The sequence below is a fragment of the Trachymyrmex cornetzi genome, unplaced genomic scaffold (genome assembly GCF_001594075.2).
Source record: "Trachymyrmex cornetzi isolate Tcor2-1 unplaced genomic scaffold, Tcor1.1 scaffold23, whole genome shotgun sequence".
NCBI classification, from domain to species: domain Eukaryota; kingdom Metazoa; phylum Arthropoda; class Insecta; order Hymenoptera; family Formicidae; genus Trachymyrmex; species Trachymyrmex cornetzi.
This window is the reverse complement of record NW_017296956.1, coordinates 648,284-663,284: the sequence shown is the minus strand read 5'-3', so window position 1 is coordinate 663,284 and position 15,001 is coordinate 648,284. Positions and strand designations below refer to the sequence as shown.

Sequence of the window (15,001 nt, the reverse complement as noted above, 5' to 3'; positions counted from 1 at the left end):
GTTCTAATGTATATTTAATTATTACAATTAATACAGCATTGGGAGCAAGATATAAATTTTATAAAAATCAAATTTTGAAGGCATATAATGAAAATGTGAATAAAATAGAAATAAGTTTAAAATATATAATTAATAAAGATATATGACAATAGATATTTTTAAATGCTATTTAAACATCTGAATGTTCCGAAGTATTTAAATATTACAACTAGTGCATGGAAAATTAGGAGGAAAATAAATTTTTATTTATAAAAATAAAAGCATATTTTTTTAAAAAGGTCTTATTCGCAATTTATTATTCAATAATTTTTTCATATTATTTAATAAGATAAAAAGCTATTGATATTTTTATTTTTCCTATTAAAAGGACTTTTATCTTTTGATACAGAGTCTTTGCTTTTAATACATAATATGTATATGCTTATAGAAGAAAACTGCAGAACGACACTCGGTAATCGATATAGGCGATGGAAAATGAGCGAATGAATTAGTGATGTAACCACGGGTGTCTGATTACCGTGCGCTTTCGGACACGCCGGCTCAGTTAAGACGAAGTGAAGCAGGGGTGTCGAAGGGGCGCGCATTAGCACCTCGTTTATTATTCATGTGTGAGAGTTAAGCGTACGCGTGTGCTACTCGTAATTTCCATGCGCATACAACACGAATTTCGTTTCGACGCGTGCACGCAGGGAAATTGTTGCTCACGTACGCGTTTCACCCCCCGAATCGTTTCATTTGTGCACCCTGCGGTAAGGTTGCACACCCCGCCCACTCAGTAGGCAGCTCTCGGTAATATTCGCTACATGAGAATTGTGAAAGCCTGACGGGAAATTGTAGTTCAATGTAAGTGAAACTATAATTTATATTAAGAGAGAAAATTTATGTGCAAATTAGAGAGAGAGAGAGAGAGAGCATGAGAAGTATATTCTTCTCAAACAATAAGTAAAATTTTTAATCTGATAATTTTTTTTTAAGCATAATATAATGTATATTATATTATGTTTAATATTTTTATTATACACTACTTTAAAATATGTCGGTATTTCAGAGAAAAAATCAAAAATATTGAAATGTTATTTTTTCATTATATTATAAATTCTTTCATAAAAAATAACCAATTTAGTTTTGTGTTATACACACACAATTCCATACTTTGAAAATTTTTATTTGTAAAAGTAATAGATATTATATATATATATAAATCTGATAAAGATTTTCTAATTTCACTTTTCTTAATTCTCTTTCTTTCTTCTTCACTTTTTTAAAAAAATATACAGATAAATTAATAAAATATACCTTAATTTCAGTACTTGCGTTTACATATAATAGTGTACGTTAACAATAAATTTTTAAATTTATATGCAGTAACATAAAAAAGTCAAAAGTTAAATTTAAATCAATAGAAGATAACAAATATACGTAATTAATAAAAAGAAACTTTGTTAACTTTAGAAATAATTCAAGAGCGAAAGGATTTTCAATACTGAGCACGAGGGCTCGTCCTGGCGCACTGGATCTCTCACCTGAGCGAGAATTTCTTGTTGTCCTTATACGAAGGCGCGTTAAAGTAGTGGGTGTGACCGCGATCGTATCACTCGATCAGGTTTGTTTAAATAATCGAATCTTTTGGGACCAGACAGCGTATCTTCCTGTCGGCATCTAGTCAGCCAATATGTATGATAATTTTGACATGCCTACACCTCATAATGGAGCTTGACTATATATTTGTCCTTGATTTCCGTTCCTTCGCTCTCATTCTGTATAAATAAGTACGACTCGTCTCGTATATAATTGGAGAATCATCGGCAAAAATAAAAGTGTAACGTTTTTGAAGGATATCTCAAAGAAAAAATATCTCAAAGAAAAAATATCAAATATATGTACATTTTCCTTATTCTTTCAATTATTATTCTATATTTAATTATCTAATTTTATATTTAATTTTTCACAAACGTAAATATAGAATTTAATATACTTTTTGTGTCTCAAACTCAAAAATTATTTTAAGAATTATTTGGAAAATCTTACATCATTTGTTTTGCTGAAATCGTTCAAATTACTGCTTTTTTTAATAACATTTAGATTTATTGATTAAATTACTTTCTTTGTTCAGAGCTGAGATATAACCGGTAGTCGGTAAATAAGATATCGAATCTATTTTGTATGGAAGAACTGGCAGTCAGTGCAGTCACACCGACAGTGATTGTCTTTTTAAGTTTGTACACAGAGAGCAGCAGTGTTAGGAGTATGTGTCGTATTGACTCGAATCTCAAGTCTCGCCGATTGTTCGTTGCCACTTTAGTTTTACGTAAGATTTTCTACATTTTTTCCGATTTTCTATTATAATTACATCGAGTTGAAAGTTTGACCTTTTTCGGCGAAGCATGTTCAATGATGTTGCAATCGGAGATTCCTAATGTGTCGCGCGATTTTCTGCGTGCCTGTCACAGTGGAGACATACATAAAGTGAAAACTCTAGTTGAGAAACACGGAATTCGCGATTGGAGCGACTTTCGTTATGTGGCATCCGGCGATACTCCGTTGCATGTGGCTGCACGAGAGGGAAATGTAAATATCGTGAGATATCTATGCGAAGAATTCAACATGCAGGCATTTAAGGTCGATGTTACTAACAAAGACATGAAAAGGCCATTGCACGAGGCTGCACAATTTGCGCAAGAAGATATTTTGAAGTATTTATTGGGAAAAGGTATTCCGTCGTATTTCCTCTTTTTCAATTAATTGTTTGCCGTGATAAATAAACTGCAGTCCGCTTTTAATTACATGTAAAATTATACAAAAATATTTTATACATTTTATATCTGATTTATTTATATTTTTCAAAATACGTAAAAGTTATATTAAATTGCCTTTTTACATGATATTCACACAGAGAGAATTTTTTCTTAGAGTTTACCCTGAAAATATGATAGTCGTGAGACAACATTGTATTTCGAAGAATTATATTTAATGTAAATTTCTCTTATTTATTAATCAAATAAAGTATAAAATAAGTTTGATTAATTTTATTGAAGTGCATGGTAAAAATCTTTAAAATATTGTATTGTACCACAACTACCATATTTTCAGGATACATTTTAAAAGAAAATTTCCTCCGTGTATTTAAAAATTAATTTACGTTATAAACTTTAATTGATTAATGTGTAATTAAACTAATTATATTTTATTTGGATTTATATTATATATTAAATTATACTAAATTATATGGATTTGTGACGCTAATTTTAAATAGTTCCGTTTTGATCAATAAAGGTGCATCGGTAGACGCTTTAAAGCGCGGCGACTGGACGCCTCTGATGCTTGCATGCACCAAAAGTGGTCCCACAGCACGTCAATGTATCGAGGCTCTTTTAGCCGCTAATGCTAATGCATATTTACGCAATAAAGATGGCTGGACGCCATTGCTTATCGCTTGCCGAACTGGAGATGAAAATATGGTCAATATATTGTTGAAGCATTTGCCGAAATGCATTGATGATCGAAGTAACAATGGTCGTAGCGCGCTGCATATTGCTGGTAGGTAATTATCCATATTTGCAATATGTTTATTTTTCTCTAAATCTTTAATATTCGTCATTCAAAAAATATTCAAACTTTAAAAAGTTAGGAATTATTTTTAAAAAATATAAAACAATTTTATTAAAAATTTAACATATATATTTTTGGGGGTTTAATAATTTCGTTAAAAATATCGTATTCGACTTTGTCTTGATTAAAATAAAGAATTATTTGTGAAGTGAAAATATAAAAACGAAGTTATATATATTATACCAAGATCTGCATTTTTTATACATTTAATATGTACTATTAGAAACCTTTTTAAAGTATAGCAGGAACGTTGGATTATTTCTTAAATTTTATTCAGAAAAAGCTACATCTTATTAATATATTAAGTATGTATTTTTAAAATAAGCACTAACTTATTCACAGAAAATGTCATTATCTTCAGTAGAAAAGTCTATATCGATTCGGTTACAGAACTCAAGTCTACAGTAGTTAAAAGTAATCAACTACTGGTAATGCTACTTTGCGAGTAATTTATCCACTGAGAACTGATACTTTCGTATACTTTCTATTAACTTTTATTGACTTATTCTTTACAGTTATAACTTATTGTTAGGAATATTGGGATTGAGCAAATTAAAAAATCTAAGAGAAAAAATATATAATCTCTTTTATTTAATATAAAATATTTAAAAGTATTCTTTTATTGTTTATAAAAATGTTTAGCATTATTTTTTTAATTATATTTATGATTATATCGATATTCTTATATTCTTATCTTTTGTATTGTTTTTCTTTAATATTTAGGAAAGTTTAAAATAAATTTTAGTGTCTTTGATTAAATTGGTATTAGTTGCTTTAACTGTTTTTATTTACTATTTATTAATTTCTCTTCATTTCGATCTATAATATACAACTCGTTTCTACAATTTTCATTTGGTGCAGCATTTCACGGCCATGAGAGAATGATTAACTTACTTGTCGCATCAAACGTAAATCTTCTGAATGCACAAGACTCTTCAGGGTCCTCGCCGCTTCATGAAGCGATGAAGCATCGAAATCTGGATGCGGCGAAGCGCATCATATACTTGGGCGCAGACGTCACTCTTGTAGACAACGTCAGTCAAACTATTCTGCACATTGCTGCACTAACTGGCAATGCGGAGGCTGTTGAGTACATTTTGGAACACAATTTAATCGATGTGAATTACGAAGCTTCTTTTGGAATCACACCGCTGATGATAGCTCGAAGAAGTAATCATAGCGACGTTATTGAAATTCTTATTAGACATGGCGCTAAAGAATAAAATATTTATACTTGGCAAATACTTGTTCTTATTACAGCTTTTCACAATTTTTTTTACATCTTTTGTGATCAATAAATTGCACAAGAGTTAAAAATAAAAATGATACAACATTTTTATCACTCTGATTAACATCTTTCACGCGTTTCTTATAACTAAATCTGTTTTTGTTATTTTTCTTCAACAAAAAGTATCTGTTCCGTGGTTTCATTAAAGTAGAATAATAGTTCTTACTCTAAGTTCGATTGAGGATAGAAAAAAACTGAGGCGAGTGGCGTTTTATTCAGAGATTGGTACACATTTATTTATCCTTTGTTTTTCCTTGTATCAGACAGTTTTAAAGAAGCATACAAAAATCAGGAAACGGAGGCTCTTATTAGTTCGGAGATACCTAGACTTTACATTCTTCTTCGTCCTCTACCTTTACCCTTCCTCCTCTGCTTCGTTAAACTTTCTTTTTTAGCGTGCGCAGGCGACGTAGTAAAGAAAACTCATGCATGTACTATTAAGTGTGCGCGTGCTTAAACTCTAGAACGCTAACGTAATTAGCAATTAGTATTAACACTTTGCGACATACGATCTCGAACGTTTTTAAAAACAATATAAAAGAAAACAATTTGAAGAAATTTAGAAAAAACATAACAATCATAATAACTAATTACTTGTATTATTTTATTGCTAACATTGTAGCGTTTTAAATAAAATTTAAATATTTAATATACTAAATCTCACGATGCTACAAAGTGTTAAAAAGCTATCATTTTTTATATCGCTAAATTGCGCAATTAGAAAAAAAAGAAAATATCGAGACGATTGTAATTGATATAAACCTTATTTATATTAATCACGAGGAGTATATCAATAGACAAACAAAGAATTAGCATTTGATAATTGTACCAACTCGCAGTTAGCGTTCTAGCGTCAAGTATCATTTACATCACGAAGGAAAAACGTAAAAGGTAAAATCACAGAGTTGTATGAATTAGTTGCGATCGCGTGGACTCTAAAGTCCGCAATTTTCGCGGCTTTCAGTTCGACGGTTTGGGAGAAGGAGATGGCCGGAAGCGGATTAAGCCTTTACCCTCTATTGACACATCTCTAAGTACCAGTAGCTTTAAATAGTCATATCAGTCGCAGAAGAAATATAATATGGCTATTATTATGAACTATACTAAATACAGTATAGTCGTATAGCATAATATAATACTATAGTACGCGACTCTCTATCGTTAACTATACCAAAAATATAGTCAACGTTATACTGTTTCTGGGGCTTGGAGGTATCAATAGTAGGCTAAGAATTAATTAACGCTACCACAATCATCGCGCCTACTGCAAAGACCATCATTTTGATGCCTCATGCGATCGCGATTATGTCGAAAAAAATAAGTAAAATGAATATGAAGTAATTCACACGCGGTAAACTCGCGTTCCTCTCGCGTTCTTTCACTCATTCACTGCAACTCACAGTATATACATGGGACGCAAGTATTACTTCATAAGAGACTCCAAAATGTTTCGAATCTGTCGTGGAAGGCGGCGATAAGTCGACAGAGGATGATTTTTAGCTTCGCCCGATTTCATCTTTTACACTCTGAAACGAAAGCTTATCCGCTAAGTATCTCACAGAACGAAGTTAGAAAACTTATGGAGGAGAAGTTCTAAGAAGGAGGTGGAGCGGATAATAAAGGATCGTTACGACGAAAGAAGAAACATTTCAATTGGAACGATCAATTAATCTGGCGCCTGTTTCTCTCACGGTGGAAAAGCGGGGGAGGAGATAAAAAGAAGGAGTGAAAAGAGAGTGGTCTCGGGAAGAGGGGTGGAGAGGGCGGAAGATATTTACATTTATAAAACGGCTAAGGATAAAACATGCACTGTACATCGTCTGTCCATGTTCGATTAACACCCACACGCAACCTCCCCTCATCCTTTAATCCTTTCTCGCGCAGCGATACACATGTGGACGAGTGTGCTCGACTATATTTTGTCTTTCTTTCTTTTCAGTTTTTTTTTACTCGAGACACCCAGATCGTAATTCGTAAAATCCAAAATTCGCTCACCGAACTCATTTTCAAACATAAAACTATATCTTTTATAAGATTCGCTCTAAATACAATTTTACGTTGAAAGCGAGTCGCAAGAGAGGCTTTAGATATGATTTTATACTTAAAACATCAGAATCTCACGGATCCTTTTCAAGAAAAACAAAATAGACCGTTTTAAATATAGCTCTTTATATTTAAAATAAATATAATAAATTCTAGCGGAAAGCGAAAAGGATCACATTAAATAGAATTTCGCGTCCGAGATGGACTTTGCGAGTTTCGATTCCAACCGTCTCGTTTACCTCTGCGTCGTCGGCCTACTTTAGTGGAGTTTGTTATAAATATCCAACGATTACTTGGGCTCTTTAATATTTTACTTCCTTCGCTTAGTTTATTTACACATTATCTAATACGCGTTGGGACTTAAGTTAAGATCCGCCTTGCGCATCCTTCGCGCCGCGTCACCGATAATACATAATAGCTCGTAATAGCTTCGCTACTTACTGATAAACTTAGCCTAGGTATGCTTTCTTTCCGCATCTATCGGTCATCATCTCAGGGTCTCTCGCATCCTCGCTCTCGGCTCTCTCGATCTCTCGCGCTCGCGCTCCACTTTACATTACAAAGTATTCCAACATGTACAAAGCCCTATTTACATTTATATACATATTCGGTTCTCGCACTCGGAGTCCTTCGCGACATTGATAATGCTTCGCGTATACGTGTCCACGCGCGGTGTCCGTGTTCGTGCACGCGATGAAACTTCAATCGGGACACTTCGAACTAGGACGCGTCTGGCCGCATTCTCGTCGCATGTTTCGCATTAAACACGAGTGTGCTTGCCGTAACTTCATAGCGGCTAAGTTTGATTTTCTTCGCGCAAGATCGTCGTAGTTTTCGCATTAAAGATGCGTCGAGAATACGGACTGTTATCTCATCTGACACATTGATCGACTTTCGAGCCCGTGACGGCCCTTGCTCTCTTTTTCTAGGCTCGCACGTCAAACGGATGGAATGTGGATGTTTTCAACAATTGTCTAGCAATTATACTTTATGTGTCTGAGGTTCACAATTCTCCCGGTCGTAAAAAATTATGCACAAGCTATATGTATATACTTCTTTCGGTTTAATTGCTCTCGGGTAAATAAATCATGGTGAAACTTAAATTCGAAGCAGCTCATAATCTTGACTAAATCGTAATTGCAGTTTAACAAATGATAAGAAAATGCGGCGTTGAATCAAATTTGTTGGTAAAGAAATTGCAGTTGGCAGTAGCCTTATGTATGTTGATTATACATATTAAAAAACTTTAAATTACACAACGTTTTCAGAGGCGACTATCTTGATACGACTGTCTGAAGCAAGAAATTTCGTAAAATTCTTTTGTAAAGGCATAACTGAAAATAATACTTATACATTTCAAAATATTTTTCACAAAAATTTTTATATCTCTGGATATCTTGATAAATTACTGGTAAACAATATTAATAACGTTTTCCTTGAAGAATAATTTCCGCATTTTTTATTTAGTTTGATCTGTAAAAATTTATTTAAATTTTATCTTTATAATGCGTGATTTATGTGGTTGTGCAGAAATTAAATTTATTATCCTACTTTTCTGCGAATTTCATTAAAAGTAAATATAAAGTCACCTCAGATAGCAATATAATAATTCGGGATGCAATGTAATATATAATTTGGTCGTTCCAATTTAGAGCTCTTAGAATCTTATAGATTTTTAGTTAGCAAACAACGTTCGTAAAGGCTATGCTATTTCTTGTATTGGATACTTGAAAAAATCTTTGCTGGACACATGCTTCAAAACGTCAGAATGAGCAATTACAACTGCTCGGGACACATTTACACACTTAACATAGCTGGTACCCCTAACGCGATTATCACTGTTACAATTCTCCTACATGGTGTTTCTCATGAGCGAGAAATAAATCAAGCAACCACGAAGTCATGACATAGCGGACAAAGATACGTTGAACTTATTACACTCGCAATTTCTCCCTTAATTAAATTACTATTTTGTTACAATATGGATTAAGCAAATCAAAGTGATTCTGCTAAATTAAATTCCAACTGAATTAAATCCTGAACTTTTTTTAAAACTTTCTTTTATATTAGAAACGAATTGTGTCAATACAAAATAAAATAAATGTTCAGATTTATAGAAAAATAAACATTCTCCCTTGCACAAGGAAATCGTGATTTTAAGTATTTGTAAGTATATTTAATTATTATAGGTATATTATATAGTCCACTCAACGTAATTTCATCCACAATGTACCACGTTAAGAAGACTATCGAAGCTCGCTTTCGATAGTTTCTTCACGAACATTGTCCGACGAAGATCCTCGTGGTTTACGTCATTGAAGACGAGGGATAGTTAGAGAAGGACAAAACTCCCACTCGACACAATTTCTGCTCGCGATATAAAACACTCGGGGATGATAAAAATAAATAGCGCGCGCGCGCGGGATCCCTTGGTTACACGATTAGCTTAGCTCACGCGTTCTCACGTACACATACACGGTTTTGTTTTAAAAAATAGTAAAAAACAGTGACTAAGTGTTTTTCGCGCATTTTTCCACGTCGCTCGGGAAATCCGCTTGTATATCACTAATATTTACCCGCCCACTTACGATTCCTGGGCCCTTCTTAGCATTTCTCTCACGCTTTCTCTTCCTTCACAATAATATAATATATCGTTACTGTGTGTGTATACATACATATACATACATATATATATATTTATTTATTCATTTTTATTTATAAAAATAACATTCTGGGACTAAAACGCAACGTTCCAAAGCGGCGCGCGACAAGGAGCTGCCACATACGACTGATAAAGGCGCTCCAGCCATTGCCCCTCGATTTCTCCTTTGTTCTTCCCACACGGGAGGAAATCTAATTTCCGGCCATCAGCGCCGAGAACACGCTCGTTATTTGCTCGTCGAAACCAACTCGGCGAAAGCTCGTGCGAGGAACGCATCGTGTCAGAATGAAGCCTCGCGCAGAATCGGCTTCAGAAAGAATATAAACACAAGTAGCTGCTTATAAATTTAATTATAAATTGAAAATAAAAATACCCAATGGGCATTTTTGTTGCAACAATTAATTGAGATGCATTCTGGTGTCTTATCTCAATTTAAAAAATATGTATATTCGTATATAATCGAAATTATATATTTTCTGAGTGAGTTTTTGTTAAATTACCTCAAGTAAAGGAACGTTATAAGTTGATGGTTTACTTAAATTTTAATAAATTATTTATTTAATAAATTATTTATGTAAAAATGAATACCAATTCTCCTTAAATTCTCCTTAAAAGTTTGAAAACTTAAAAAAATTATCGTATAAATCAAATTCAATAAACATATCAACAATATGGAAGTATAAAAATATTTATAAAAATCAAAAACTATAAAAATAATTTTATTGTATTTCGACATATACAATATATTTAAAATATATTATACAATATATTTAAAATATCTCTGTATTTTTGAGTTCTCTTCCTTTATATAAATATCAAAAACCTTCCTTTTTGAGTTCTCTTCCTTTATATAAATATCAAAAACAATATTAATTTGTAATAATTTGTTGTGATATTTTTCTTTTTAATATTTTATATAAAAAGTAAAAAAATTACAAAAAAAATTGAAAATAATTAAAATACCTTAGGTAGCATATATACCTGAAGCAGATTCTATTTGTTTGAAACTATTTAACCAGGTTTTCAAATATTGTTCATAAATTTGGTATAATCCGACTTTATCAGGAGAAATAACGCTGAAATAACAGATACCGTCACATGCGATGAGATTGTATGTTCCATTCATATTACTTCAAGTCACAATATAAAAAATTATGTTCGTTTATAAAAAGAAAAAAAGAAAAAAGGAACTATCATTTATTCATTAAATTCTAAAACATTAAACAACTTTCAATACTTCTTTTAACATGACGCGAAGTTATTACGTCACTGCAGAGAAATCTCACCTCAGATTAAGATACCGATTCCTTTATTGAGCCGTCGTCGATTCTGCGTAAGGATCGAGATACGGGCATGTTGACCTTCGGCTTGTCGACGATACCAGCGCATCGTTGACGATTCGGCCGGCAGCGATATGTCTAGATCTATGTTACAACGTCTGTTTCTCTAGATTTGAGGGCCCACGCCGATTATCTACGCCTGAAAAGCTTTACACCGCCGAATACTTAACTGTATGCTGACTCGGAAGTGGCCGACAGGAAACAAGCCGGACGACTCGTTCGTCGCACTACGGCGATACAAGAGACGACGTTAAAGGACCGTATTAAACGCAGCTCGCCGTAACTAGACGTAAACGATACGTACGTCATGTTGTGATTTACACGCGGTTTACACTCGACCACGGTGAGCCGTGTTTAATGCTACAATCAACACGACACCTAATATCGCCGAACGTGTGACGGTTGAGCCATCGGTGAATCCACTTACCGCACTGAATACCGGCTTACGATACGCGGTTTGTCGTGTCCCGTAACTCTCCCCGACCCGTTTACAATCATGTGGCGGTGGTACGGGTCTGGGAAGGGTTGACGCAGATGTGCCGAGTATCACTCGATGCTCACGTAATATTTCCTCCCCCGAAGTCCGCCGCGCACGAGGATAGGATTCGATTCGATCTCGATAACACTGTTGTTGGATGTTATTGCTATACGAAGTATATTGGATGAAATGATACCTACAGAAACGACGCGCAACGCGTATGCTTCCCAATTCGATCAACGAAATCATAACATATATTTTTCGTACGTCACATAAAACATATTTTGATATACGAATTATGAAAACTGGAAATCAACAATCAGCATACCTAGGAAATAAATACTTCTATTTTTTTCATTTTTTATATAAGAAAAGAATATCTGTACATGTATATTTAAAAAAAAAAGAAAAAAGACGATCTCTTAATTAAGGAATTTCATATTGTAATCATCTCGTATTAAAAAAAAATTTTAACATGCAAACATCAAATCATGACATTATGGCCATTTAAAAAATTGAATGTAGATATTATTAAAATAAATAGAAAGAATTGATTAATTTGATAAAAAATTGCAGCAGTATATATATATATATATTGCATGCATATATATATATATATTGCAAATACTTTAAATTCTAAATAATGAAGTTTTTTTTATATTTTTATTGAAAATAGCAGTTATTATTTTTGTAAATTACAGTATCTGCGTCAAAGAGAAGTTAAAAATTGATGTGTCGAATAATATATGACAGATATTTTGCAAAAATTTCCACGAGCTTCTTTTTAACATCAAAACAATAAAACTTTGGTTCGTTACGCTCGTATGAAATCTACAAAAACATTGTACTTCAATCCAGAATATATGTTCTCGAAAGCCAATCTCCTCGCAATCGCTTCGGACTTCGCAGAAACTCTCGTCTTCATCAAGACCCGTTACGTTCTGATCTTTTTTCGCGCACTCGGTTCGCCAATTCCAAACGCCCGGCCACGACGGGCACGTCGTCGTCGTCGTCGACTTAGCCTAAACGAGAGGTCCGCTACAATTGTTATATAGAGTCCACGTCACGGTGGTACGCACTCACGCACACATATACACGGTATATCTTAAGAGAACCGGGGCGTCCATTGGACGACGTAACAGTCTTAGTTGGACGCCCACCGATCTCGCATTCGTTCATTCTCTCTCATACTTCCATCCTTTCTCTCTCTCTCTCTCTCTCTCTCTCTCTCCGTCTCCGCTCGTTCGCGAGGAGACGTCTGATCAAAATTCCACCTGAACGGAGACAAGAGCGGCGTTCTCTAGAACGCTCGCGATACGTCGATTATGGCTAAAACGCGACGAGACTGCATCAAGACACCGTCGCGCTTACGCTTGAGCTAAAAAGCGGCACGTTCGTCTCCCGCGTGTCCCCCTCGGTTATTCTCTTCAGGAACGAATCGTCGATACCATCACCCCACCGTCACCTCCATCACCACCACATAGTCCCGGACAAGACGAATCGTCCAGACGGTTTACGCCGTACAGGCTGATCGACGTCACCATTTCCTAGATGAATTCGTCGTTTCTTCGCGAGGGGACGAGAGAGGTTCTCCGGTCGAAACCTAACACTCGCTGTAGGACGGCGGCGGCATACCGCGACCCGTGTACATGTCCGTCTGCGGCTGTAAATGACAGACGACGGTGTGCCCGTCCAGCACGGCCACCGTCCGCGTGTGGTCCTGCTGTGGCGGCATGCCGTATGCCGCCGGCAACCGCGGCAGATCTCCAAGCTCGTACCTGGCCTGCTGTCGGCGCAGTTTCTCCCAACAGGCGTTCAGGGTTCGTTCCACCCCGTACTCCGTCGAGTCGTAATGCGTGAGATTACCGCCACCGGCACTACCGCCGCGTTCCGTCATCGTCTGGCCGTAGTGCACCAGGTTGCGATCGGCGGCGGGCGAGTACGGGATCAGTGGCCGATGATCGCCATAGCTCCTGGAGGATTGCCTGCTCATGTCGCTCGGTCGACGGCCGTCCTCGTCGGACATATCCGACACCTGGATCTCGCCAGCGCCGACGATACCGCCGATTCCACTACTGATGCCACCGTTGCCGCTGCCGTTGCCACCGCCACCACCACCGCCACCACTACGCTCGATCTCCTCGTACACTGGATCGTCCTCGTTGGCAAGGCCGCGCGGCAAATGAACGTGCTGACCGTGGTGACCGTGCAGTTGATGATGCCCGGCGATACCGCCGTTGCCTCGACCATCTACGATTTCGGTATATGTATGATTGTATGGCATCGCAGCACGTCTACCGCCGATTGTCCTGGTACCGGTGTTCATTTCGCTTGCATCATTCGGCCCGCGTCTCCTACCAGAGTGACCGAGCGTCAGGGTGTTGTGAGTCCGCGGAGAATCCTCCTGCTCGGAGCCGCCATGTCCGGAATCGCGGGAGTAAGACTTAAAAGAAATGTTCTGTGGAGAAAGAGTTAATACTTGACGTTAGAATAAAAGGTCTGTGCATAAAACAACGAGGATGATAGAATACGTTTAACGTTCACATTTCCGTATCTTTATTAATTAAATTCTATGCGTTGAAATAATCTTTAATTTTTAAAAAATATATAACATTTACGTGAACGACAACAATGCATATCTGACAATGAATGTGAAACGTGAACTATGTCTTAGATATACCAACAATAAATTTTATGAATAAATGCTGATATAATTATATGGAAATTAAAAAATGAAAATTAATAAAACTTTGAAAATTATATAAATAATTACATACAATAATATAATTTATCACTATATAAATACCATGAACTATTTAAATGGGACTATCAGACGCGAAGGTGTTAAACTTATGAAACTTACGGGAATATTTTGTACAACTGAGCCGTTTATTTCATTATTCGATCAATGGATATTAATGAAAAATATTGAAAATATCTTCAAATACTTGCATTTAATAAGCCGCAAATTGACTTTCATTATATTTTATCTACACAGCGTACATTTGATTTACTTAAATTATTTAAGTTGTATATCAATCAAGTTGTGTACCAATCTCACAAAAGATGTTTGTTAAGATAGATACAATATTTTAACCTCTCCATTGCTTTAATTCTATTTATCTTAATCGTATTTAACTCGCGCTACTTTCAAATGAAGCGGCTCAATTGATGATCGCGCATGCATGAGAGGAGAGACGAGCGAGAGAATTCCACTCGCGTTATATGAGGACCGTATTTCACGGTTAATCATCCTCCTCTCTTCATTGTGCAGCCAAAAAAAAAAAATAATACACAACGTAAACCAAGGCACACAAGATGAGCTACACACAATTCATGACAGGATAAATGGAGCACTGTGTTCTGATATAAAACGTCATAACCGTGTATTCGCATTTGTTCCCGCGCGCATTAGAATAAGAAAAAAAGAGAAAGGGACAGGGGCAGGTACCGGAAGAGCGACGTGGCTTATTCCACAACATCTCCGTCTCTTCTGCTTTTACTTTAGCCAACGCTCATCAATCACCAAAGTTTTGCTATACCGGGATAACTTAACGAGCGTCATTAAAAGTAAAAGTATA

General features: G+C 35.6%; 2 protein-coding genes across 6 annotated transcripts in view; one reads left to right on the top strand and one right to left on the bottom strand.

Moving 5' to 3' along the window:
• Positions 1-2,344: 2,344 nt before the first annotated feature.
• LOC108760721 (ankyrin repeat domain-containing protein 16) lies at positions 2,345-4,832 on the top strand. The gene is made up of 3 exons (XM_018506822.1): positions 2,345-2,710; positions 3,274-3,537; positions 4,471-4,832. The coding sequence occupies exons 1-3, from the start codon at positions 2,392-2,394 to the stop codon at positions 4,830-4,832; spliced, it is 945 nt and encodes a 314-aa protein (XP_018362324.1). The 5' UTR covers positions 2,345-2,391.
• Positions 4,833-12,134: 7,302 nt separating this feature from the next.
• LOC108760811 (latrophilin Cirl) overlaps positions 12,135-15,001 on the bottom strand; it is a 355,183-nt gene continuing 352,316 nt past the window's right edge. For 4 of the 5 annotated variants that reach the window (XM_018507013.1, XM_018507016.1, XM_018507015.1 and 1 more), the window contains one exon: positions 12,135-13,878. In XM_018507013.1, coding sequence (XP_018362515.1) covers positions 13,024-13,878 — 855 coding nt within the window. In that variant the 3' untranslated portion in view covers positions 12,135-13,023. The remainder of the gene's footprint in view (positions 13,879-15,001) is intronic. The other variant, XM_018507019.1, reaches the window with a different exon arrangement.

Bases quoted from the DNA above. Each gene is read 5' to 3' on its own strand.
- LOC108760721 (XM_018506822.1), top strand. From the start codon at position 2,392: ATGATGTTGCAATCGGAGATTCCTAATGTGTCGCGCGATTTTCTGCGT. The intron at 2,711-3,273 runs GTATTCCGTCGT...TGATCAATAAAG, and splicing joins GAAGTATTTATTGGGAAAAG to GTGCATCGGTAGACGCTTTA. The intron at 3,538-4,470 runs GTAGGTAATTAT...CATTTGGTGCAG, and splicing joins TAGCGCGCTGCATATTGCTG to CATTTCACGGCCATGAGAGA.